The sequence below is a fragment of the Pseudophryne corroboree genome, chromosome 5 (genome assembly GCF_028390025.1).
Source record: "Pseudophryne corroboree isolate aPseCor3 chromosome 5, aPseCor3.hap2, whole genome shotgun sequence".
Taxonomy (NCBI): domain Eukaryota; kingdom Metazoa; phylum Chordata; class Amphibia; order Anura; family Myobatrachidae; genus Pseudophryne; species Pseudophryne corroboree.
This window is the reverse complement of record NC_086448.1, coordinates 746,125,742-746,151,007: the sequence shown is the minus strand read 5'-3', so window position 1 is coordinate 746,151,007 and position 25,266 is coordinate 746,125,742. Positions and strand designations below refer to the sequence as shown.

Below are 25,266 nucleotides of genomic sequence, written 5' to 3'. Positions count from 1 at the left end.
ACCCTGTCCTCTGGCGGGAAAGGGTACGCCATTAGTAACTTTTTAGAAATCACTAGTTTTTTATCAGGGGAAGCCCACGCTTCTTCACACACTTCATGGTTGCTTTTTCTCCCCAAACATAATACCCTTTTTAGTGGTACCTGGGTTAATGTCAGAAATGTGCAACACATTTTTCATTGCCGTAATCATGCAATGGATGGCCCTAGTGGAATGTACATTAGTCTCGTCGTCGACACTGGAGTCAGACTCCGTGTCGACATCTGTGTCTGCCATCTGAGGTAGCGGGAGTTTTTGAGCCCCTGATGGCCTTTGAGACGCCTGGGCAGGCACTGGCTGAGAAGCCGGCTGTCCCACAGCTGTTATGTCATCGAACCTTTTATGTAAGGAGTTGACACTGTCGGTTAATACCTTCCACCTATCCATCCACTCTGGTGTCGACCCCGCAGGGGGTGACATCACATTTATCGGCACCTGCTCCGCCTCCACATAAGCCTCCTCATCAAACATGTCGACACAGCCGTACCGACACACCGCACACACACAGGGAATGCTCTGACTGAGGACAGGACCCCACAAAGTCCTTTGGGGAGACAGAGAGAGAGTATGCCAGCACACACCACAGCGCTATATAAACAGGGATTTACACTACACAAAGTGATTTTCCCTATAGCAGCTATACAATACGGTTTTGCGCCTAAATTTAGTGCCCCCCCTCTCTTTTTTACCCTTTGAGCCTGGAAACTGCAGGGGAGAGCCTGGGGAGCTGTCTTCCAGCGGAGCTGTGAAGAGGAAATGGCGCCAGTGTGCTGAGGGAGATAGCCCCGCCCCTTTTTCGGCGGGCTTCTCCCGCTCTTTTATAAATATTATGGCAGGGGATTTTTACACATATATAGTTTATTAGACTATATTATGTGTTGTTTTGCCAATTTAAGGTACTCTAATTGCAGCCCAGGGAGCCCCCCCCCCCAGCGCCCTGCACCCATCAGTGACCGGAGTATGTGGTGTGCATAGGGAGCAATGGCGCACAGCTGCAGTGCTGTGCGCTACCTTAATGAAGACCGGAGTCTTCAGCCGCCGATTTCCAGGACGTCGTTCTTGCTTCTGGCTCTGCAAGGGGGACGGCGGCGCGGCTCCGGAACCGGACGACCGAGGCTGGGCCTGTGCTCGATCCCTCTGGAGCTAATGGTGTCCAGTAGCCTAGAAGCCCAAGCTAGCTGCAAGCAGGTAGGTTCGCTTCTCTCCCCTAAGTCCCTCGTAGCAGTGAGTCTGTTGCCAGCAGATCTCACTGAAAATAAAAAACCTAATAAATACTTTCTTTACTAGAAGCTCAGGAGAGCCCCTAGTGTGCAACCAGCTCGAGCCGGGCACAGATTCTAACTGGGGTCTGGAGGAGGGGCATAGAGGGAGGAGCCAGTGCACACCAGTAGTCCTAATTCTTTCTTAGAGTGCCCAGTCTCCTGCGGAGCCCGTCTATTACCCATGGTCCTTACGGAGTTCCCAGCATCCACTAGGACGTCAGAGAAATAGGCGTTCATGACTTAATGCTATCATTAAAAAACTATTTGAGTGGTTTTTGGAAAAAGTATTAGCTAGTTAAGTGGTTAAGGGGTACATTCATTAAGGTGCGGGTTTATAGAAGTGGAGAGGTTGCCCAGAGCAACCAATCAGATTCTTCTACCGTTAACAGTATCTGGCACCTTCTAGAAGATAATAGCTGGAATCTGATTGGTTGCTATGGACATCCCCACTTGTATAAACCCGCACATTAGTAAATATACCTATAAGTCTCTGTATGTGCAAACACTTCCATGACATGTCCATAAAACGAACCATTTCATGCGCCCGAATAGTCACTGCCACCTACCAGTCCCTGCCCTGCACATTTCCAAAACGTTTCTGATACTGTGCATCTCAAGTAAAACTGCGTCCGTGCACACACCTATACCATGAGTTTTTTATGTTTTACGTGCACGCAAAGCAGCAAACAAATAGCTCAACTCAGCGCCCATCTGCATCGCGTGTGATTTAGGATCAAACCCTTAGCGTCTGTGCTATGAATTGAAGATGTTTAAGTAGAAATTTATTTCGCTACCAGCAGTTAGACCGTAACCTCACATTACTAATCCGCTCTTAATGCCTAGTTGTCACACAGAAGATTATTGATCAGAAACAATGTGTTCTGCTGCAGTTCCAGTTCTCCAGTTGGTTACAGAAGTTATTTCATCTCAACTACTTTATCTGCTGATCCTCTGCGTGTATCCAATTATAAAGACAAATGCAGCAGATTCCCCAGGTGCTGAGAAATGTGCCTATAAACTACTCGGCTACATCATTAGGACCGCACACACTTTATACATACAAAAAGCCCTCTCCTTCTGTGACTCTTAGCATGAGCCAAAACATAAGGGACTGGGGGGTATATGGACTAAAGGTCGATAACGATCCATTTCAAGTGATCTAAATTGATGATGTGTTTTAGAGGCTAAAACGCATATTAAATAACAGACAATTTTCGAGATCGATTATATATTAGTAAACGTGCAGTTTACCACTGAAACACAACAATAATCAAGATCGCTATAAATCAGTCAAATTCGACCTTTAGTAAATATATCCCTGGAGCTTTGTAAATATGCCACTTGCAGGTGAAATGCTGCCACCAGTTTCCCAATAAGACTATTCTTTGCATTTTAGAAATTCTTTCCATTGACCTTGAATACAAATAAATCAGTTTTCGTTTCATTCAATCTTAATTACTAATGACTACTAAAATAGACAACACAGATTTAAAATTATTATTTCTAGAGAATAAATGAGATGGAAATTTGAAGGGGGCATTGTAAAGAGGGAAGCTGCATATATTCCTGTGAATTGCGGTAAAACACTGGTTGGCTTTACCGTGCACCTCGGAGGGGTATATATGAGCGATAGGTGTTAGTGTCCGCGAGGTGCCACTTCACAAACACTGCTGAGAATTCCCCCCTGCAAGTTAGCGTTTTATAATATTCAGCATGTTCCAGTGTCGTCATATCTCAATGTGGCTCTGCTGTTGGATTGAGGCTACAAGATCATCAGGATACAAGGTACAACAAATATCAGCCATACGGACAGCAGTTCCAGTGTAAAGGCACTCAGACTACATGCAGTGGAAATAGCTCTTCTGTGTGATCTATTTACTAGGACGTGATGACAGCCTGTGTAACATTATTGGTTCCTAGAGAATTGAGAAGCTGCATATTTAAACTAGCGGTTCCTGCAGTATGTAGGCAACAGATGCAATATAGATGAACAGCTTGTGCTGCGGTGTTCGTTATCCTGTAGCAGCAGCAAGTTAATTCAATCTGTTGCTTAAGGACTTGCTATTGTGACATATTATCAATGCACTATACAGTACGTTCCCCTACTATCAAATGACTAAGGAAAAAAACTAAAATTGATTAGTGTGTACGTTGATAACACCACCACCAGGTGGCAGTGTTGTCCATTGGTTTGCTAAAGAAACCTAGGGGTAGATGTAAGAACAGGCGCTGTGTGCACGGATACCTCTTCTCCCCCAAGTAAGACAGTAGGGATGCCAGGGACCTGAATAAACCCCCTCCCCAAAGTGGAACTGAATACAGGCGCAAGGGTGCTGTGAGCAGTGTAATTAATAGAAGGAGGAAGAGAAGAATAAAGCACAGAAGGAATATGGATTATTTGAACATCGTGAGAATGGCCATCTTTGTCATTGTCTGGTATGGATAATGGGGGTCATTCAGAGTTGATCGCTAGCTGCCGTTGTTCGCAGCGCAGCCATCAGGCTATAAAAAAACACAAAAAAACGCCATTTCTGCGCATGCACCGCAATGCACACGCGCGACGTATGGGTACAAAGTTCTTTGTGGTTTTGCACAGGTTCTAGCGAAGTTTTCATTCGCACTGGCGGCTGCAAGAAGATTGGCAGGAAGGGGGCATTTCGGACCGTTTTCTGGGAGTGTTTGGAAAAACACAGGCATGCCAGGGAAAAATAAGAATTTACTTACCGATAATTCTATTTCTCGGAGTCCGTAGTGGATGCTGGGGTTCCTGAAAGGACCATGGGGAATAGCGGCTCCGCAGGAGACAGGGCACAAAAAAGTAAAGCTTTACTAGGTCAGGTGGTGTGCACTGGCTCCTCCCCCTATGACCCTCCTCCAGACTCCAGTTAGGTACTGTGCCCGGACGAGCATACACAATAAGGGAGGCATTTTGAATCCCGGGTAAGACTCATACCAGCCACACCAATCACACCGTACAACTTGTGATCTAAACCCAGTTAACAGTATGACAACAGAAAGGGCCTCTTAAAGATGGCTCCTTAACAATAACCCGAATTAGTTAACAATAACTATGTACAAGTATTGCAGATAATCCGCACTTGGGATGGGCGCCCAGCATCCACTACGGACTCCGAGAAATAGAATTATCGGTAAGTAAATTCTTATTTTCTCTATCGTCCTAAGTGGATGCTGGGGTTCCTGAAAGGACCATGGGGATTATACCAAAGCTCCCAAACGGGCGGGAGAGTGCGGATGACTCTGCAGCACCGAATGAGAGAACTCCAGGTCCTCCTTTGCCAGGGTATCAAATTTGTAAAATTTTACAAACGTGTTCTCCCCCGACCACGTAGCTGCTCGGCAGAGTTGTAATGCCGAGACCCCTCGGGCAGCCGCCCAAGATGAGCCCACCTTCCTTGTGGAGTGGGCTTTTACAGTTTTAGGCTGTGGCAGGCCTGCCACAGAATGTGCAAGTTGAATTGTGTTACAAATCCAACGAGCAATCGACTGCTTAGAAGCAGGTGCGCCCAACTTGTTGGGTGCATACAATATAAACAGCGAGTCAGATTTTCTGACTCCAGCCGTCCTTGCAATGTATATTTTTAAGGCTCTGACAACGTCCAACAACTTGGAGTCCTCCAAGTCGCTAGTGGCCGCAGGCACCACAATAGGTTGGTTCAGATGAAATGCTGATACCACTTTAGGGAGAAAATGCGGACGAGTCCGCAGTTCTGCCCTATCCGAATGGAAGATTAGATAAGGACTTTTATAAGATAAAGCCGCCAATTCAGATACTCTCCTGGCAGAGGCCAGGGCTAGTAACATAGTCACTTTCAATGTGAGATATTTCAAATCCACCTTTTTCAATGGTTCAAACCAATGGGATTTGAGGAAATCTAAAACTACATTTAGATCCCACGGTGCCACCGGAGGCACCACAGGAGGCTGTATATGCAGTACTCCCTTGACAAAAGTCTGGACCTCAGGGACAGAGGCCAATTCTTTTTGGAAGAATATTGACAGGGCCGAAATTTGAACCTTAATGGATCCCAATTTGAGACCCATAGATAATCCTGATTGCAGGAAATGTAGGAAACGACCCAGTTGGAATTCCTCCGTCGGAACCCTCCGATCCTCGCACCACGCTACATATTTTCGCCAAATGCGGTGATAATGTTTCACGGTGACTTCCTTCCGTGCCTTAATCAAGGTAGGAATGACTTCTTCTGGAATGCCTTTCCCTTTTAGGATCTGGCGTTCAACCGCCATGCCGTCAAACGCAGCCGCGGTAAGTCTTGAAAAAGACAGGGACCCTGCTGTAGCAGGTCCCTTCTCAGAGGTAGAGGCCACGGTTCGTCCGTGAGCATCTCTTGAAGTTCCGGATACCAAGTCCTTCTCGGCCAATCCGGAACCACTAGTATTGTTCTTACTCTTCTTTGCCGTATGATCTTCAATACCTTTGGTATGAGCGGCAGAGGAGGAAACACATACACTGACTGGTACACCCAAGGAGTTACCAGTGCGTCCACAGCTATTGCCTGTGGATCTCTTGACCTGGCGCAATATTTGTCCAGTTTCTTGTTGAGGCGAGACGCCATCATGTCTACAATTGGTCTTTCCCAACGGTCTATTAACATGTTGAAGACTTCTGGATGTAGACCCCACTCTCCCGGATGAAGATCGTGTCTGCTGAGGAAGTCTGCTTCCCAGTTGTCCACGCCCGGGATGAACACTGCTGACAGTGCTATCACGTGATTCTCCGCCCAGCGAAGAATCTTGGCAGCTTCTGCCATTGCACTCCTGCTTCTTGTGCCGCCCTGCCTGTTTACATGGGCGACCGCCGTGATGTTGTCCGACTGAATCAACACCGGCTTTCCTTGCAGGAGAAGTTCCGCCTGGCTTAGAGCATTGTAGATTGCTCTTAGTTCCAGAATGTTTATGTGAAGAGACTTTTCCAGACTCGTCCATACTCCCTGGAAGTTTCTTCCTTGTGTGACTGCTCCCCAGCCTCTCAGGCTGGCGTCCGTGGTCACCAGGATCCAATCCTGAATGCCGAATCTGCGGCCTTCTAATAGGTGAGCCTTCTGCAACCACCACAGAAGTGACACCCTTGTCTTTGGTGACAGGGTTATTCGCAGGTGCATCTGCAGATGCGACCCTGACCATTTGTCCAACAGATCCCTTTGGAATATTCTTGCATGGAATCTGCCGAATGGAATTGCTTCGTAAGAAGCCACCATTTTTCCCAGGACTCTTGTGCATTGATGTACTGACACTTTTCCTGGTTTTAGGAGGTTCCTGACCAGATCGGATAACTCCTTGGCTTTTTCCTCTGGAAGGAAAACCTTTTTCTGAACCGTGTCCAGAATCATTCCTAGGAACAGCAGACGAGTTGTCGGGATTAAATGGGATTTTGGAATATTCAGAATCCACCCGTGTTGTTTTAGCACCTCTTGAGATAGTGCTAAAGCTGTCTCCAGCTGTTCTCTGGACCTTGCCCTTATTAGGAGATCGTCCAAGTATGGGATAACTAATACGCCTTTTCTTCGAAGAAGAATCATCATCTCGGCCATTACCTTGGTAAAGACCCGAGGCGCCGTGGACAATCCGAACGGCAGCGTCTGAAACTGATAGTGACAGTTTTGAACAATGAACCTGCGGTACCCCTGGTGTGCGGGGTAAATCGGAACGTGTAGATACGCATCCTTGATGTCCAAGGATACCATAAAGTCCCCTTCTTCCAGGTTCGCTATCACTGCTCTGAGTGACTCCATCTTGAACTTGAACTTTTTTATGTAGAGGTTCAAGGACTTCAGATTTAGAATAGGCCTTACCGAGCCATCCGGCTTCGGTACCACAAATAGAGTGGAATAATACCCCTTTCCTTGTTGTAATAGGGGTACTTTGACTATCACCTGCTGAGCGTACAGCTTGTGAATGGCTTCCAACACCCTCTCCCTTTCGGAAGAGACGGTTGGTAAGGCAGACTTCAGGAAACGATGAGGAGGATCCGTCTCTAATTCCAACCTGTACCCCTGAGATATTATCTGCAGGATCCAGGGGTCTACCTGCGAGTGAGCCCACTGCGCGCTGTAATTTTTGAGACGGCCCCCCACTGTCCCCGAGTCCGCTTGAGAGGCCCCAGCGTCATGCTGAGGTTTTTGCAGGAGCCGGGGAGGGCTTCTGTTCCTGGGAAGGAGCTGCCTGTTGGTGTCTCTTCCCTCTTCCTCTGCCTCGTGGCAGGTACGACAAGCCCTTTGCTCTCTTATTTTTGTAGGAGCGAAAAGGCTGCGGTTGAAAGGTCGGTGCCTTTCTCTGTTGGGGAGTGACTTGAGGTAAAAAAGTGGATTTCCCGGCAGTAGCCGTGGCCACCAAGTCTGATAGACCAACTCCAAATAACTCCTCCCCTTTATACGGCAAAACCTCCATGTGACGTTTTGAATCCGCATCGCCTGTCCACTGTCGTGTCCATAAGGCTCTTCTGGCTGAAATGGACATAGCACTCACCCGAGATGCCAGTGTGCAAATATCCCTCTGTGCATCACGCATATAGATAAATGCATCCTTTATTTGTTCTAACGACAGTAAAACATTGTCCCTATCTAGGGTATCAATATTTTCAATCAGGGATTCTGACCAAACTACTCCAGCACTGCACATCCAGGCAGTTGCTATAGCTGGTCGTAGTATAACACCTGCATGTGTGTATATATTCTTTTGAATAACTTCCATCTTTCTATCTGATGGATCCTTAAGTGCGGCCGTCTCAGGAGAGGGTAACGCCACTTGTTTGGATAAGCGTGTGAGCGCCTTGTCCACCTTAGGGGGTGTTTCCCAGCGCGCCCTAACCTCTGGCGGGAAAGGGTATAATGCCAATAACTTTTTTGAAATTATCAACTTTTTATCAGGAGCAACCCACGCTTCATCACACACGTCATTTAATTCTTCTGATTCAGGAAAAACTGTTTGTAGTTTTTTCACACCATACATAATACCCTGTTTTACGGTATCTGTAGTATCAGCTAAATGTAACGTCTCCTTCATTGCCAAAATCATATAACGTGTGGCCCTACTGGAAAATACGTTTGAATTTCTACCGTCGTCACTGGAATCAGTGCCCGTGTCTGGGTCTGTGTCGACCGACTGAGGCAAAGGGCGTTTTACAGCCCCTGACGGTGTTTGAGGCGCCTGGACAGGCATTAATTGATTGTCCGGCCGCCTCATGTCCTCAACTGACTGTTTAAGGGAAGATAAACCATCACGTAATTCCACAAATAAAGGCATCCATTCTGGTGTCGACCCCCTGGGGGGTGACATCTGCATATTTGGCAATTGCTCCGCCTCCACACCAATATCGTCCTCATACATGTCGACACCACGTACCGACACACACCGCAAACTCACAGGGAATGCTCTAATGAAGACAGGACCCACTAGCCCTTTTGGGGAGACAGAGGGAGAGTCTGCCAGCACACACCACAAAGCGCTATATATACAAGGGATATCCTTATATTAAGTGCTCCCTTATAGCTGCTTTAATATATATATATATAGCCATTAATGTGCCCCCCCTCTCTGTTTTACCCTGTTTCTGTAGTGCAGTGCAGGGGAGAGACCTGGGAGCCGTTCTGACCAGCGGAGCTGTGACAGAAAATGGCGCCGTGTGCTGAGGAGATAGGCCCCGCCCCTTTTTCGGCGGGTTATTCTCCCGCTATTTTTCCAGTCAGGCAGGGGTTAAATATCTCCATATAGCCCCTATGGGCTATATGTGAGGTATTTTTAGCCTTGTATAAGGTTTATATTTGCCTCTCAGAGCGCCCCCCCCCAGCGCTCTGCACCCTCAGTGACTGCCCAGTGAAGTGTGCTGAGAGGAAAATGGCGCACAGCTGCAGTGCTGTGCGCTACCTTATGAAGACTGAGGAGTCTTCAGCCGCCGGTTTCCGGACCTCTTCACGCTTCAGCATCTGCAAGGGGGTCGGCGGCGCGGCTCCGGGACCGGACTCCACGGCTGGGCCTGTGTTCGATCCCTCTGGAGCTAATGGTGTCCAGTAGCCAAGCAGCAAATCCACTCTGCATGCAGGTGAGTTTACTACTTTCCCCCTAAGTCCCACGTTGCAGTGATCCTGTTGCCAGCAGGACTCACTGTAAAGAAAAAAACCTAAACTAAACTTTCTCTAAGCAGCTCTTTAGGAGAGCCACCTAGATTGCACCCTTCTCGTTCGGGCACAAAATCTAACTGGAGTCTGGAGGAGGGTCATAGGGGGAGGAGCCAGTGCACACCACCTGACCTAGTAAAGCTTTACTTTTTTGTGCCCTGTCTCCTGCGGAGCCGCTATTCCCCATGGTCCTTTCAGGAACCCCAGCATCCACTTAGGACGATAGAGAAACACAGGTGTGGCTGGGCGAGTGTGCGACGTCAAAAGCCATCCCTCCAACATTAGAATCAACGCACACGAATAGTAAGTACAGGGCCGGTCTTGTTTTGCACAAAATGCGTTTGCAGGCGCTCTGCTGCACAGGCATTCGCACTTCGGCAAAGCGAAAATACACTCCCCAGTGGGCGGCGACAATACATTTGCACGGCTGCTAAAATCTGCTAGCGAGCGAACAGCTCGGAATGACCCCCAATGTATGGCCTAAATGGCCGCTATAGTGAAAGTGACTTTTGTACTTGTGAAAGGACAAAAATAAAGTAATCTTTTCCAGCTATTTCTTAAACTATTCACAACACTCATACTATAATAGCTGTGAGTGATACTATTAAATACAAGTAACTTTATAAACCTGGCATATTTGAAAAGGATTAATCTAGCCACTGAAAATGCATTATAGGCTTGCAAAATAATTTTCAGGAAAACACCAGAGAATGTCACATTTCCAAACACATTTAACACTCAGTCATGAAAATCCTCTTCAGTCTCTGTGCAGGGGGCGGCTGCACCTCCATAATGCTGCACTGCCATCTAGAGAGAGAGCGGAGCATTACAGCTATGCCCACTCTGGGAGATGCTCTGTGAAAACATTTTTCCAGAGACTGGGCATATTTTGACACAGGGCGTCAAATTTGGCTTTGTTCTATAAAAGTCAATTTAGAACGTAAACAAAAAACAGAAAACTCACTCGCTCGTCAATGATTCTTGTCAGCCATCTTTTAGTCAGGTTGTGCTTCTGGACAGCCTGTACAAGAAAACACAATATAAAGGAAGCAGATTTTGGAACACTGGAGACATGCATGGAAAGGACAATATTATTTCAGATGGCCCTAGTTTTAGTGGTCTAAACTAATCATAAAAGTATAACAATGGGTTTAAACATAAATAAATGAGCCTTTCATTTTATAAATGTAACCTTTAAATGCTTGAAGAGAAGAAAAATCCTCACACGGTAATGGCCTAAACATTGTAAGCACTATGCCTAAACTTTATTAAAAACTTTACTTGTATTTTCAAGCGCTCTCTTTGGATTCCCCTTTCTATAACAGCATTCCTCACAGTGATTGTAGGAGACAGGGCTTCGTGCTCAGTACACAGATATTGTGTATGACACGCCACTCCTCAAGAGCCTGTGTAGCAGTGTTACTCTATGACAGTAGGAGGTGATACCCTAGAGCAGGCAAGGCCAACCTGTGGCTCTCCAGCTATTGTGAAACTACACATCCCAGCATGCCCTGACACAGTTTTAGCATTCCCTAATAGCAAAACTGTGGCATGGCATGCTGGGACTTGTAGTGTCACAAAAGCTGGAGAGCCACAGGTTGGACAGACCTGCCCTAGATCATGTCTGTGTGTATGAGGAGATTCCCTGTGATCATGTCTGTACGACAGCTCCCTCCTCAATGTCCTGTGTAGCAGTGTTCCTCATAGTGACAGAAGAAGGAGGTGCCCATTGACAGTGTCTGTGTATGACCATTTCTTCATTGCACAGTGTAGCAGTTTTCCTTGCAGTGACCATGTCTATGTGTGACAGGTTTCTCCTCATTGCCCTGCGCAGCAGTGTTCCTCACAGTGACAGGAGGGGACGCCCAGTGACCATGTCTATGTGTGACAGGTTTCTCCTCATTACCCTGCGCAGCAGTGTTCCTCACAGTGACAGGAGGAGATGCCCAGTGATCATGTCTGTGTATACGACAGGTTTCTCCTCATTGCCCTGTGCAGCAGTGTTCCTCACAGTGACTGTAGGGGATGCCCATTGACCATGTCTATGTATACGACAGGTTTCTCCTCATTGCCCTGTGTAGCAGTGTTCCTCACAGTGACAGGAGGAGGTGCCCAGTGACCGTGTCTGTGTATATAAGTTTCCTCCTCATTGCCCTGTGTAGCAGTGTTCCTCACAGTGACAGTAGGAGGTGCCCAGTAACCGTGTCTGTGTATACGACAGGTTCCTCCTCATTGCTCTGTGTAGCAGTGTTCCTCACATTGACAGTAGGAGGTGCCCAGTAACCGTGTCTGTGTATACGACAGGTTCCTCCTCATTGCTCTGTGTAGCAGTGTTCCTCACATTGACAGTAGGAGGTGCCCAGTAACCGTGTCTGTGTATACGACAGGTTCCTCCTCATTGCTCTGTGTAGTAGTGTTCCTCACATTGACAGTAGGAGGTGCCCAGTAACCGTGTCTGTGTATACGACAGGTTCCTCCTCATTGCTCTGTGTAGTAGTGTTCCTCACAGTGACAGGAGGAGGTGCTAAGTGACCGTGTCTGTGTGTATGACCGTTTGTTCCTCATTGCCCTGTGTAGCAGTGTTCCTCACAGAGATAGTAGGAGGAGGTTCCCAGTGACCGTGTCTGTGTATATATGTTTCCTCCTCATTACCTCGTGTAGCAGTGTTCCTCACAGTGACAGTAGGAGGTGCCCAGTAACTGTGTCTGTGTATGACAGGTTTCTCCTCATTGCTCTGTGTAGCAGTGTTCCTCACAGTGACAGGAGGAGGTTCTCAGTGACTGTGTCTGTGTGTATATGACCGTTTGTTCCTCATTGCCCTGTGTAGCAGTGCTCCTCACAGCGACAGGAGGAGGTGGTGCTCGGTGACTGTGTCTGTGTATATGTTTCTTCCTCATTGCCCTGTGTAGCAGTGTTCCTCACAGAGACAGTAGGGAGGAAGTTCTCAGTGACCATGTCTGTGTATATACTGTATAAGTTTCTTCCTCATTACCCTGTGCAGCAGTGTTCCTCACAGTGACAGTAGGAGGAGGGGGTGGTATTCATGTGACCGCCGGTCAGCTGACCGACAGTCACATGACCTCCTCCGTGAGCCCGACGGCTCACTATCCCGATGGTCGGCATGCCGACCAATAGGGACTATTTCCACTCGTGGGTGTCCACGACACCCATAGAGTGGGAATAGAACCCGTGGTGACCGCAGGTCGCCACCGAGCCCGCAGCGTGGCGAGCGCAGTGAGCCCGCAAGGGGCTTGCTGCACTCGCCCCTCCCCGCCAGGATCCCGGCGTCGGTATGCTGCCGGGATCCCGGCGTCGGTAAGGTGACCGGCGGTCAGGAGACCGCCGGTCACCAGTACTACACCCGGAGGAGGTGCTCAGTGACCATGTCTGTGTATATGTTTCCTCCTCATTGCCATGTGTAGCAGTGTTCCTCACAGTGACAGGAGGAGGTTCTCAGTGACTGTGTCTGTGTGTATATGACCGTTTGTTCCTCATTGCCCTGTGTAGCAGTGCTCCTCACAGCGACAGGAGGAGGTGGTGCTCGGTGACTGTGTCTGTGTATATGTTTCTTCCTCATTGCCCTGTGTAGCAGTGTTCCTCACAGAGACAGTAGGGAGGAAGTTCTCAGTGACCATGTCTGTGTATATACTGTATAAGTTTCTTCCTCATTACCCTGTGCAGCAGTGTTCCTCACAGTGACAGTAGGAGGAGGGGGTGGTATTCATGTGACCGCCGGTCAGCTGACCGACAGTCACATGACCTCCTCCGTGAGCCCGACGGCTCACTATCCCGATGGTCGGCATGCCGACCAATAGGGACTATTTCCACTCGTGGGTGTCCACGACACCCATAGAGTGGGAATAGAACCCGTGGTGACCGCAGGTCGCCACCGAGCCCGCAGCGTGGCGAGCGCAGTGAGCCCGCAAGGGGCTTGCTGCACTCGCCCCTCCCCGCCAGGATCCCGGCGTCGGTATGCTGCCGGGATCCCGGCGTCGGTAAGGTGACCGGCGGTCAGGAGACCGCCGGTCACCAGTACTACACCCGGAGGAGGTGCTCAGTGACCATGTCTGTGTATATGTTTCCTCCTCATTGCCATGTGTAGCAGTGTTCCACACAGTGAAAGTAGGAGGTGGTGCTCAGTGACCGTGTATATAAGTTTCCTCCTCATTACCCTGTGCAGCAGTGTTCCCCACAGTGACAGTAGGAGGAGGTGCTCAGTGACCATGTCTGTGTATATGTTTCCTCCTCATTGCCATGTGTAGCAGTGTTCCTCACAGTGAAAGTAGGAGCAGGTGCTCAGTGACCGTGTCTGTTTATATAAGTTTCCTCCTCATTACCCTGTGTAGCAGTGTTCCTCACAAAGACAGTAGGAGGAGGTGCTCAGTGACCATGTCTGTGTATATGTTTCCTCCTCATTGCCCTGTGTAGCACGCTTCTTTGTGTAAAACCTTTTATGGACTTTATGAATTACTATACCTTGGACAGTTCAAGTGCAACAGGGTGATGTGGAGGGTTCCCATTGTAAATCTCCTGTATCGTGTCTCTCCAGAACTCCATCCTCATCAGACCAAGATGCTTCTGAGATACAGAGTCTTTTACCTTCCAGGTAAAAAAAAAAAAATTGTAAATGAGATTTTCACAGTGGGGGATTTGCCGTAATTTCCAAAAAGTGCCAAATACACGCCTTTAATGGCACACAATACTGGCACCTATTCCTCAGCAAAGAAGCCATGTCGTAAGGAACCTACTGTTCACTGATTTTGCGCATGACAAATACTGGTATAACATTTAGCATCTTCTGACAAAAGCAGCTGGGTGGATGAACCAAAATGCAAAAGCCAGTTCATTTTGTGGAAAATTAATATGAAAATGAGATTCAAGGGCTGTAGAAGCTGCACTTAGGGGAGAGATACATGTCTAGCAGATGGCTGCATTTTTGTCCCAATGAAAGCATATTAATTTAGTCAAATTTTAAACAATATAGAGATTGTCAGCCTAAAACAGCTACACCTAGGATATTGGCTTACTACAGGGCAAATTGTTTTTTCCCACGGCACAGAGTTTTTCTACTCAATAGGAATTAATGAGGCTTACTTCTCGCAGGCCTGGAGCAGATGCAAAGGTCCTGATTCAAAGATGAACAGAGGTATCACTGCTGCAAATTTGGCCATAGCAGCAATGAGAATGCAACTGCAAGTGTCTGCCAGCATCTGCAATCTACGTGCTGCGTCGGGTCACAACCCTCAGCCATCTGAGTAAGCCTCGGAGGAACCGTCGGAACTACTCAGACAGGGCTAGGAAGTCTGCATCAGAATGAATCATGACCCCGTTTTCGGGACAATTGGCCAGTTCCACCCACAACAGCTTCCAGCTTCCAAACTCCAGCAGCCTACCAATCACGCTATGCCTAAGGGGGGGAAGAAACTGTGAGCAATAATGCAGGACCCTTGGTGCACGGGTCCAGTGTATGTGCAGTCCACCCACCATCGGGCTTGCGTACATCTCTGAAATCAGGGCCCAAAGTCAGGGAAAATTCATATCTTAAGTTAAAAATGTAGGGCCTTGCTTCAGAACCCCTTAGACACCACCACTAAAGTCTCATTAGCCAACAGGAAGTTTCAAATTAGCTTAATGAATCCAACAATTACATCACTATTGGTGTGAAAAAAAAGGCCTTAAATTACCCCAAAATAAACTTTTCCATTAGTTTGTGCCCCCCAAATTTAATGACCGTAATATTAAAAAAAAAAAACTTGCTTATTATCTTTTTTTGTTTTTTAAAGTGGCCTCAAATGACCTCAAAATCGCCTTTTCTTCTATTTTTTCAGCTTTTTCTTTTTTCATTTGTATTTAGATGTAAAAAGTTTATATATTTTTCTTTAAAAAAAAAAATAATAATGCAAAAAATCAGCTTTTAAATCTGTTTTAAAAAAATGTTAAGCTTAAAATATTTTTCTGTGGGACCGTAATATACACTTATTATGTTACCCAACCTATTTTTCTATTTTCATTTGAGGTACAGACTGACTTCCGATCCCCTCCGCGGGTTGTTAGGATAAAAATTTGCACAACCATTTTCTATCCAATTGGATAGCGTGGAAATCAGGTGGGTCCATACCTGCGTTAAACGGAGCAAAAATCTTGCGGCAATATGCCCCATATTGTTGTATAGAAGGTGGATGCTATGACAGGCACAAACACTAGCAAAATGTACATCTTGAGTGGGGATACACTTTAATTATACAAGACGTGAACAAACCAAGAGATAGATGACACTCAATGTAAAGGATAACGGAATACCTGCCTGCGAGAGTTCTACATTAAATGCCCGCAGTGCCAAGACAGAATTCCGACATTCAGGTGGCAGCAGCAACATGCATAGGAATCCCTCATAGTCACGTTTCCTGTATAAAGATAATCAATACAGGATGACATCAGTATCATATCGTTTGAAATGTACATACTGTATGCTCCTGGTAGGTTACCACATACTTGATGCTGCTACTCATCGTAAACTCTCTCCAGCTGTGGGACACTTTCATGGCATTGGGTAGTGTGGGTCAACTCAAGAGATCAAGTACTAAACCATCACCTGTTGTTTTAGTGTCTGATCTCCTGAGTGCCCCACAATACCCAATGCCATGACAGTGTGCCCCAGCATGATGCAGGAGGAATACTCACAGCAAGGAGATTTATAAAATGCTAGATTTGTAGTACAGTGAAATCATTATAACAAAATCAAACAATTTACAATAATATGGAGCTTTGGGAATGAGAACCCTGATCAAAAGAGTTTACAGTCTAGAACTACATAAAAAAAATTGAGAGAATTAGTAATGTGCTTTCATTCTATTATCATATAGGACTAACGGATCTATGTATAGTGTTCATTCTAGCACCCTGCACCTAATCATTGAGGAGGGCATATTTTGAATTTGAAGGGAAAATTTTTAGGCATGATGTCTCAATCTATGTATCAGCCAACAACAGCGCTGAACAGCTATGTTGTTAACGTTGTTGTTCATATACATATCTACACTCCTACACAGTCCTGTGCATCCCCGTAATCTACACTCCTGCACAGTCCTGTGCATCCCCGTAATCTACACTCCTGCACAGTCTTGTGCATCCCCGTAATCTACACTCCTGCACAGTCCTGTGCATCCCCTTAATCTACACTCCTGCGCATCCCCGTAATCTACACTCCTGCGCATCCCCGTAATCTACACTCCTGCGCATCCCCGTAATCTACACTCCTGCGCATCCCCGTAATCTACACCCCTACACAGTCCTGCGCATCCCCGTAATCTACACTCCTACATAATCCTGCGCATCCCCGTAATATACACTCCTGCGCATCTCCGTAATCTACACTCCTGCGCATCCCCATAATCTACACTCCTGCGCATCCCCGTAATCTACACTCCTACACAGTCCTGCGCATCCCCGTAATCTACACTCCTGCACACTGCTGCGCATCCCCGTAATCTACACTCCTGCGCATCCCCGTAATCTACACTCCTACAAAGTCCTGCGCATCCCCGTAATCGACACTCCTGCACACTGCTGCGCATCCCCGTAATCGACACTCCTGCGCATCCCCGTAATCGACACTCCTGCGCATCCCCGTAATCGACGCTCCTGCGCATCCCCGTAATCGACACTCCTGCAACATCCCCGTAATCTACACTCCTGCAACATCCCCGTAATCTACACTCCTGCAACATCCCCGTAATCTACACTCCTGCTCACTGCTGCGCATCCCCGTAATCGACACTCCTGCACACCGCTGCGCATCCCCGTAATCTACACTCCTGCACATCCCTGTAATCTACACTCCTGCACACTGCTGCGCATCCCCGTAATCTACACTCCTACACAGTCCTGCGCATCCCCGTAATCTACACTCCTGCGCATCCCCGTAATCTACATTCCTACACAGTCCTGCGCATCCCCGTAATCGACACTCCTGCACACTGCTGCTCATCCCCGTAATCGACACTCCTGCTCACTGCTGCGCATCCCCGTAATCGACACTCCTGCACACTGCTGCGCATCCCCATAATCGACACTCCTGCACACTGCTGCGCATCCCCGTAATCTACACTCCTGCACACTGCTGCGCATCCCCGTAATCTACACAGTCCTGCGCATCCCCGTAATCTACACTCCTGCGCATCCCCGTAATCTACATTCCTACACAGTCCTGCGCATCCCCGTAATCGACACTCCTGCACACTGCTGCTCATCCCCGTAATCGACACTCCTGCTCACTGCTGCGCATCCCCGTAATCGACACTCCTGCACACTGCTGCGCATCCCCATAATCGACACTCCTGCACACTGCTGCGCATCCCCGTAATCTACACTCCTGCACACTGCTGCGCATCCCCGTAATCTACAATCCTGCACACTGCTGCGCATCCCCGTAATTTACATTCCTGCACACTGCTGAGCATCTCTGTAATCTACACTCCTGCACACTGCTGCGCATCCCCGTAATCTACACTCCTGCACACAATTCTTTCAGTTCCCAAACTATAACGCGGTCAGGGCTTTTACTCAAGTCTTTTTCTCGTAAACAAACCGGACGGTTAGTTTCAATCCTTTTTAAATCTAAAATACCCTAATCCGTATCTCTCCGTCGAGAAATTCAAGATGGGATCGATGCGTTCAATCATCGCGGCCATGGAACCGGAGGAGTGTTTTGCATCTATCGACATATAGGAAGCGTACCTCCATGTTACAATTTGGTCGGGTCATCAACATCCTTTGAGGTTCGCAGTAGGGCCTTTGCATTTCCAGTGTCAATTTCTTCCTTTCGGTCCTTCCATGTCCCCTCAAGTATTTACAAATATATTGGGCCACGTAGTGGCAATCCTCAGATGTCAGGTGGTCAACGTTACTCCTTACATGTACGATTTGTTGCTAAAAGCTCCGTCACAGGTACTACTTCAACACCACCTCCAACACACCACGGACACTCTACAATCCCTCGGATGGATTGTGAATTTCCGGGAATCTTCCTTGATCACCTCTCAGGAGATTCTCGGTTCTATGCATGTGTTGGGCATGTGTTGGGCAAGATAGTGGCGACCTTCAAAGCGGTACCATATGCCAGATTCCATTCTCGGGCCCCTTCAGGCTCAGATTCTGGTCTCTTGGAATCAAACGGGTCCACATCTGGACTTGCAATTGTGCCGGCTGTCGGTTCAGACTCGACAGTCTCTGTCTGGTGGCTTCACAGTCCCACTCTAACCAAGGGGAGTACCATTCGCTGTTTGGTCTTTAATGGTGGTCGCCACGGACGCCAGCCTCATAGGTTGGGGGGGAGGGGGTGATGTTTCAATCTCAGCACTACCAGGGACTCTGGAAAGGTCAAGAATCGAAGTTACCGATCAACATTCTAGAGTTGAGAGCTCTAATTCAGGTACAAACAAGCGTCCAAGGTCATCCGGTATGCATTCAATCAGACAATGCCATGACGGTGGCTTACATAAACAAACAAGGCGGAACTCGCAGGTGGAGAGACATGAAGGAGGTCAACCATATTCTCCAGTGGGCGGAAAGGAGGATTCTAACCATCTCCGCAGTTCACATTCCAGGAGTAGACAACTGGGAAGCAGATTTCTTAAGCCGTCAAACGATACATCCGGGGAGAACGGGAATTTCATCAAGAAGTCTTTCTGGCCCTAGTGTCTCTGTGGGGAACACCCGACATCGACCTCAAAGCATCTCGTCTCAACTGAAAGCTACCTTGGTACGGCTCACGAACTCAGGATCCTCAAGCAACGTTAATCGATGCCTTGACAGTTCCGTGGCAATTTCGACTGGGATATGTGTTTCCGCCACTTCCCTTTATACAGCGCTTAATTCAACGCCTCCGGAGAGAAGGTATCCCGGTCCTTCTTGTAGCACCAGACTGGCCTCGTTGTCAGTGGTACACTCTTCTCTGCAGCAGGGTGACTAAGGACCCGTTCAGTCTACCTCTGCGGTCCGATCTACTTCTACAAGGTATTTGTCACCACCACGATTTAAATTGTCTGGCTTTGACGGCTTGGTTCTTAAATCCAGCATTTTAAGAGCAAAATGGTTCTCTCGACCAGTGGTAAAGACTATGCTTCAAGCTAGAAAACCAGTCACCTCTCGTATTTATCCCACAGTATGGCGTATCTATATTGCTTGGTCTAAAAGGCGTGGGTTGTCAACGCACCTCTTGTTTGCCTCATCTGTTGTCTTTCTTTCAGGATGATATTACTAAAGGACTTAGTTTGTCTTCTCTTAAGGGACAAGTTTCAGCATTATCAGTACTTTTTCAGAAAAGATCGACTCTCATTCCGGAGGTCCAGACATTCCTTTAGGGTGTTATCAGGATTCAACCTCTTTTTGTTCCTCCAGTTACACCCTGGGATTTAAATCTGGTTCTTCAGGCTCTCCAGAAGCCTCCATTTGAACCACTAGAATCTGTTGAGTTATGCTCTCTTACTCGGAAAGTGGCTCGTTTCTCTTGGCCATTGCTTCGGCCAGGCATGTTTTAGAGTTAGCGGCGCTTTCTTGAAGTCCATCTTTGTTGGTTTTCACGACAATCGAGTGGTCTTACGTACGAAGCCTTCCTTCTTGCCAAAAGTTGTGTCGGCTTTCCATATGGATCAGGACATAGTACTTCCAGCGTTTGTTCTAGAGTCTTCTGGAAAAGATTGTCATTTAGCGCTATTGGATGTTGTTAGAGCCTTATGCATTTATTTGTCCCGTACAGAGTCTATTCGTAGTACGGATACCTTGTTGGTTTTGATTGATGCGCCCAAGCGCGGCCGGCCGGCTTCTAAGGACACGGTGGCGTGCTGGGTTACTTCCGCTATTCGGCAGGCTAAGGTTTCTTCGACATTACCTGTTTCTGACTCATTGAGGACTCCTTTGACTCGAGCTGTTCCTCTTAGGCTATTCGCGGTGGTGGTGTATCTGTCGAGCAGCTGTGTAGAGCGACGACCTGGTCGTCCATGCATACCTTCACAAAGTTCTACTGTTTTCATACTTTTTGTTTGGAGACTGCCTCTGTTGGGCGTCAAATTTTGCAGACGGATGTGCCGTCTGTGTATCCCTCCTCATTAGCTTGCTTTGGGAAATCCCACAAGTAACGGCACAGCATCCCCCAGATGGATGAAATAGAAATAGGGATTTTTGTTTACTTACCGTAAAATCTCTTTCTCTGATTCCATCTGGGGGACGCTGCGATCCCTTCCGTATTTTTGTCTGGTTTATTGGTTATATTCTGTTCTGCATTTTCCGGCTTTGCTAAACGTTAACGGAGGTAATCTGCTGGTTCAGGCTGGAGATGGGAGGGGTTAGAGGGGGGAGGAGCTAGTTTTTATAGGTTCTGTGCCAAACTCCTATCCCACACACTCTAACCCCACAAGTAACGGCGCAGCGTCCCCCAGATGGAATCAGAGAAAATAAGAATTTACTTACCGATAATTCTATTTCTCATAGTCCGTAGTGGATGCTGGGAACTCCGAAAGGACCATGGGGAATAGCGGCTCCGCAGGAGACTGGGCACAAAAGTAAAAGCTTTAGGACTACCTGGTGTGCACTGGCTCCTCCCCCTATGACCCTCCTCCAAGCCTCAGTTAGGATACTGTGCCCGGACGAGCGTACACAATAAGGAAGGATTTTGAATCCCGGGTAAGACTCATACCAGCCACACCAATCACACCGTACAACTTGTGATCTGAACCCAGTTAACAGCATGATAACAGAGGAGCCTCTGAAAAGATGGCTCACAACAATAATAACCCGATTTTTGTAACAATAACTATGTACAAGTATTGCAGACAATCCGCACTTGGGAAGGGCGCCCAGCATCCACTACGGACTATGAGAAATAGAATTATCGGTAAGTAAATTCTTATTTTCTCTGACGTCCTAGTGGATGCTGGGAACTCCGAAAGGACCATGGGGATTATACCAAAGCTCCCAAACGGGCGGGAGAGTGCGGATGACTCTGCAGCACCGAATGAGAGAACTCCAGGTCCTCCTCAGCCAGGGTATCAAATTTGTAGAATTTAGCAAACGTGTTTGCCCCTGACCAAGTAGCTGCTCGGCAAAGTTGTAAAGCCGAGACCCCTCGGGCAGCCGCCCAAGATGAGCCCACTTTCCTTGTGGAATGGGCTTTTACAGATTTTGGCTGTGGCAGGCCTGCCACAGAATGTGCAAGCTGAATTGTACTACAAATCCAACGAGCAATAGTCTGCTTAGAAGCAGGAGCACCCAGCTTGTTGGGTGCATACAGGATAAACAGCGAGTCAGATTTTCTGACTCCAGCCGTCCTGGAAACATATATTTTCAGGGCCCTGACTACGTCCAGCAACTTGGTGTCCTCCAAGTCCCTAGTAGCCGCAGGTACCACAATAGGCTGGTTTAAGTGAAACGCTGAAACCACCTTAGGGAGAAATTGAGGACGAGTCCTCAATTCTGCCCTGTCCGTATGAAAAATTAGGTAAGGGCTTTTATAGGATAAAGCCGCCAATTCTGAGACACGCCTGGCTGAAGCCAGGGCTAACAGCATTACCACTTTCCATGTGAGATATTTTAAGTCCACAGTGGTGAGTGGTTCAAACCAATGTGATTTTAGGAACCCCAAAACTACATTGAGATCCCAAGGTGCCACTGGAGGCACAAAAGGAGGCTGTATATGCAGTACCCCCTTGACAAACGTCTGAACTTCAGGAACTGAAGCTAGTTCTTTCTGGAAGAAAATCGACAGGGCCGAAATTTGAACCTTAATGGACCCTAATTTTAGGCCCATAGACAGTCCTGTTTGCAGGAAATGCAGGAAACGACCCAGTTGAAATTCCTCTGTAGGGGCCTTCCTGGCCTCACACCACGCAACATATTTACGCCAAATACGGTGATAATGTTGCATGGTTACATCCTTCCTGGCTTTGATCAGGGTAGGGATGACTTCATCCGGAATGCCTTTTTCCTTCAGGATCCGGCGTTCAACCGCCATGCCGTCAAACGCAGCCGCGGTAAGTCTTGGAACAGACAGGACCTGCTCCAACAGGGACCCTTTCTTAGAGGTAGAGGCCACGGGTCCTCCGTGAGCATCTCTTGAAGTTCCGGGTACCAAGTCCTTCTTGGCCAATCCGGAGCCACGAGTATAGTCCTTACTCCTCTCCTTCTTATGATTCTCAGTACCTTGGGTATGAGAGGCAGAGGAGGGAACACATACACTGACTGGTACACCCACGGTGTTACCAGAGCGTCCACAGCTATTGCCTGAGGGTCCCTTGACCTGGCGCAATATCTGTCTAGTTTTTTGTTGAGGCGGGACGCCATCATGTCCACCTTTGGTTTTTCCCAACGGTTCACAATCATGTGGAAGACTTCTGGGCGAAGTCCCCACTCCCCCGGGTGGAGGTCGTGTCTGCTGAGGAAGTCTGCTTCCCAGTTGTCCACTCCCGGAATGAACACTGCTGACAGTGCTATCACATGATTTTCCCGCCCAGCGAAGAATCCTTGCAACTTCTGCCATTGCCCTCCTGCTTCTTGTGCCGCCCTGTCTGTTTACGTGGGCGACTGCCGTGATGTTGTCCGACTGGATCAACACCGGCTGACCCTGAAGCAGAGGCCTTGCTTGACTTAGGGCATTGTAAATGGCCCTTAGTTCCAGGATATTTATGTGAAATGACGTTTCCATGCTTGACCACAAGCCCTGGAAATTTCTTCCCTGTGTGACTGCTCCCCAGCCTCTCAGGCTGGCATCCGTGGTCACCAGGACTCAGTCCTGAATGCCGAATCTGCGTCGCTCTAGAAGATGAGCACTCTGCAACCACCACAGGAGAGACACCCTTGTCCTTGGAGACAGGGTTATCCGCTGATGCATCTGAAGATGCGATCCGGACCATTTGTCCAGCAGATCCCACTGAAAAGTTCTTGCGTGGAATCTGCCGAATGGAATCGCTTCGTAAGAAGCCACCATTTTTCCCAGGACCCTTGTGCATTGATGCACTGACACTTGGCCTGGTTTTAGGAGGTTCCTGACTAGCTCGGATAACTCCCTGGCTTTCTCCTCCGGGAGAAACACCTTTTTCTGGACTGTGTCCAGAATCATCCCTAGGAACAGCAGACGTGTCGTCGGAATCAGCTGCGATTTTGGAATATTTAGAATCCACCCGTGCTGTCGTAGTACTACTTGAGATAGTGCTACTCCGACCTCTAACTGTTCCCTGGACCTTGCCCTTATCAGGAGATCGTCCAAGTAAGGGATAATTAAGACGCCTTTTCTTCGAAGAAGAATCATCATTTCGGCCATTACCTTGGTAAAGACCCGGGGTGCCGTGGACAATCTAAACGGCAGCGTCTGAAACGGATAGTGACAGTTCTGTACCACAAACCTGAGGTACCCTTGGTGAGAAGGGCAAATTGGGACATGGAGGTAAGCATCCTTGATGTCCAGAGACACCATATAGTCCCCTTCTTCCAGGTTCGCTATCACTGCTCTGAGTGACTCCATCTTGAATTTGAACCTTTGTATGTAAGTGTTCAAATATTTCAGATTTAAAATAGGTCTCACCGAGCCGTCCGGCTTCAGTACCACAAACAGCGTGGAATAATACCCCTTTCCCTGTTGTAGGAGGGGTACCTTGATTATCACCTGCTGGGAATACAGCTTGTGAATGGCTTCCAATACCGCCTCCCTGTCGGAGGGAGACTTTGGTAAAGCAGACTTCAGGAACCGGCGAGGGGGAGACGTCTCGAATTCCAATTTGTACCCCTGAGATACTACCTGCAGGATCCAGGGGTCCACTTGCGAGTGAGCCCACTGCGTGCTGAAATTCTTGAGACGGGCCCCCACCGTGCCTGAGTCCGCTTGTAAGGCCCCAGCGTCATGCTGAGGACTTGGCAGAAGCGGGGGAGGGCTTCTGATCCTGGGAAGAGGCTGCCTGCTGCAGTCTTTTTCCCCTTCCTCTGCCCCGGGGCAGATATGAGTGGCCTTTTGCCCGCTTGCCCTTATGGGGACGAAAGGACTGAGCCTGAAAAGACGGTGTCTTTTTCTGCTGAGAGGTGACCTGGGGTAAGAAATAAGATTTTACTTACCGATAAATCTATTTCTCGTAGTCCGTAGTGGATGCTGGGAACTCCGTAAGGACCATGGGGAATAGCGGCTCCGCAGGAGACTGGGCACATCTAAAGAAAGCTTTAGGACTAGCTGGTGTGCACTGGCTCCTCCCCCTATGACCCTCCTCCAAGCCTCAGTTAGGATACTGTGCCCGGACGAGCGTACATAATAAGGAAGGATATTGAATCCCGGGTAAGACTCATACCAGCCACACCAATCACACCGTACAACTTGTGATCTGAACCCAGTTAACAGTATGATAACAACGAAGGAGCCTCTGAAAAGATGGCTCACAACAACAATAACCCGATTTAGTTAACAATAACTATGTACAAGTATTGCAGACAATCCGCACTTGGGATGGGCGCCCAGCATCCACTACGGACTACGAGAAATAGATTTATCGGTAAGTAAAATCTTATTTTCTCTGACGTCCTAAGTGGATGCTGGGGACTCCGTAAGGACCATGGGGATTATACCAAAGCTCCCAAACGGGCGGGAGAGTGCGGATGACTCTGCAGCACCGAATGAGAGAACTCCAGGTCCTCCTCAGCCAGGGTATCAAATTTGTAGAATTTAGCAAACGTGTTTGCCCCTGACCAAGTAGCTGCTCGGCAAAGTTGTAAAGCCGAGACCCCTCGGCAGCCGCCCAAGATGAGCCCACTTTCCTTGTGGAATGGGCTTTTACAGATTTTGG

General features: G+C 48.0%; 1 protein-coding gene across 2 annotated transcripts in view; it reads right to left on the bottom strand.

Moving 5' to 3' along the window:
* NDUFAF6 (NADH:ubiquinone oxidoreductase complex assembly factor 6) overlaps nt 1–25,266 on the bottom strand; it is a 253,561-nt gene that overhangs the window by 183,324 nt on the left and 44,971 nt on the right. The window contains exons 2-4 of one of the 2 annotated variants that reach the window (XM_063924135.1): nt 15,756–15,855; nt 13,928–14,050; nt 10,416–10,472 (exon numbers count right to left, since the gene is read on the bottom strand). In XM_063924135.1, the coding sequence (XP_063780205.1) occupies nt 10,416–10,472; nt 13,928–14,050; nt 15,756–15,855 (280 nt within the window). Of the gene's footprint in view, nt 1–10,415; nt 10,473–13,927; nt 14,051–15,751; nt 15,856–25,266 lie in introns of those variants that run through there. The other variant, XM_063924136.1, reaches the window with a different exon arrangement.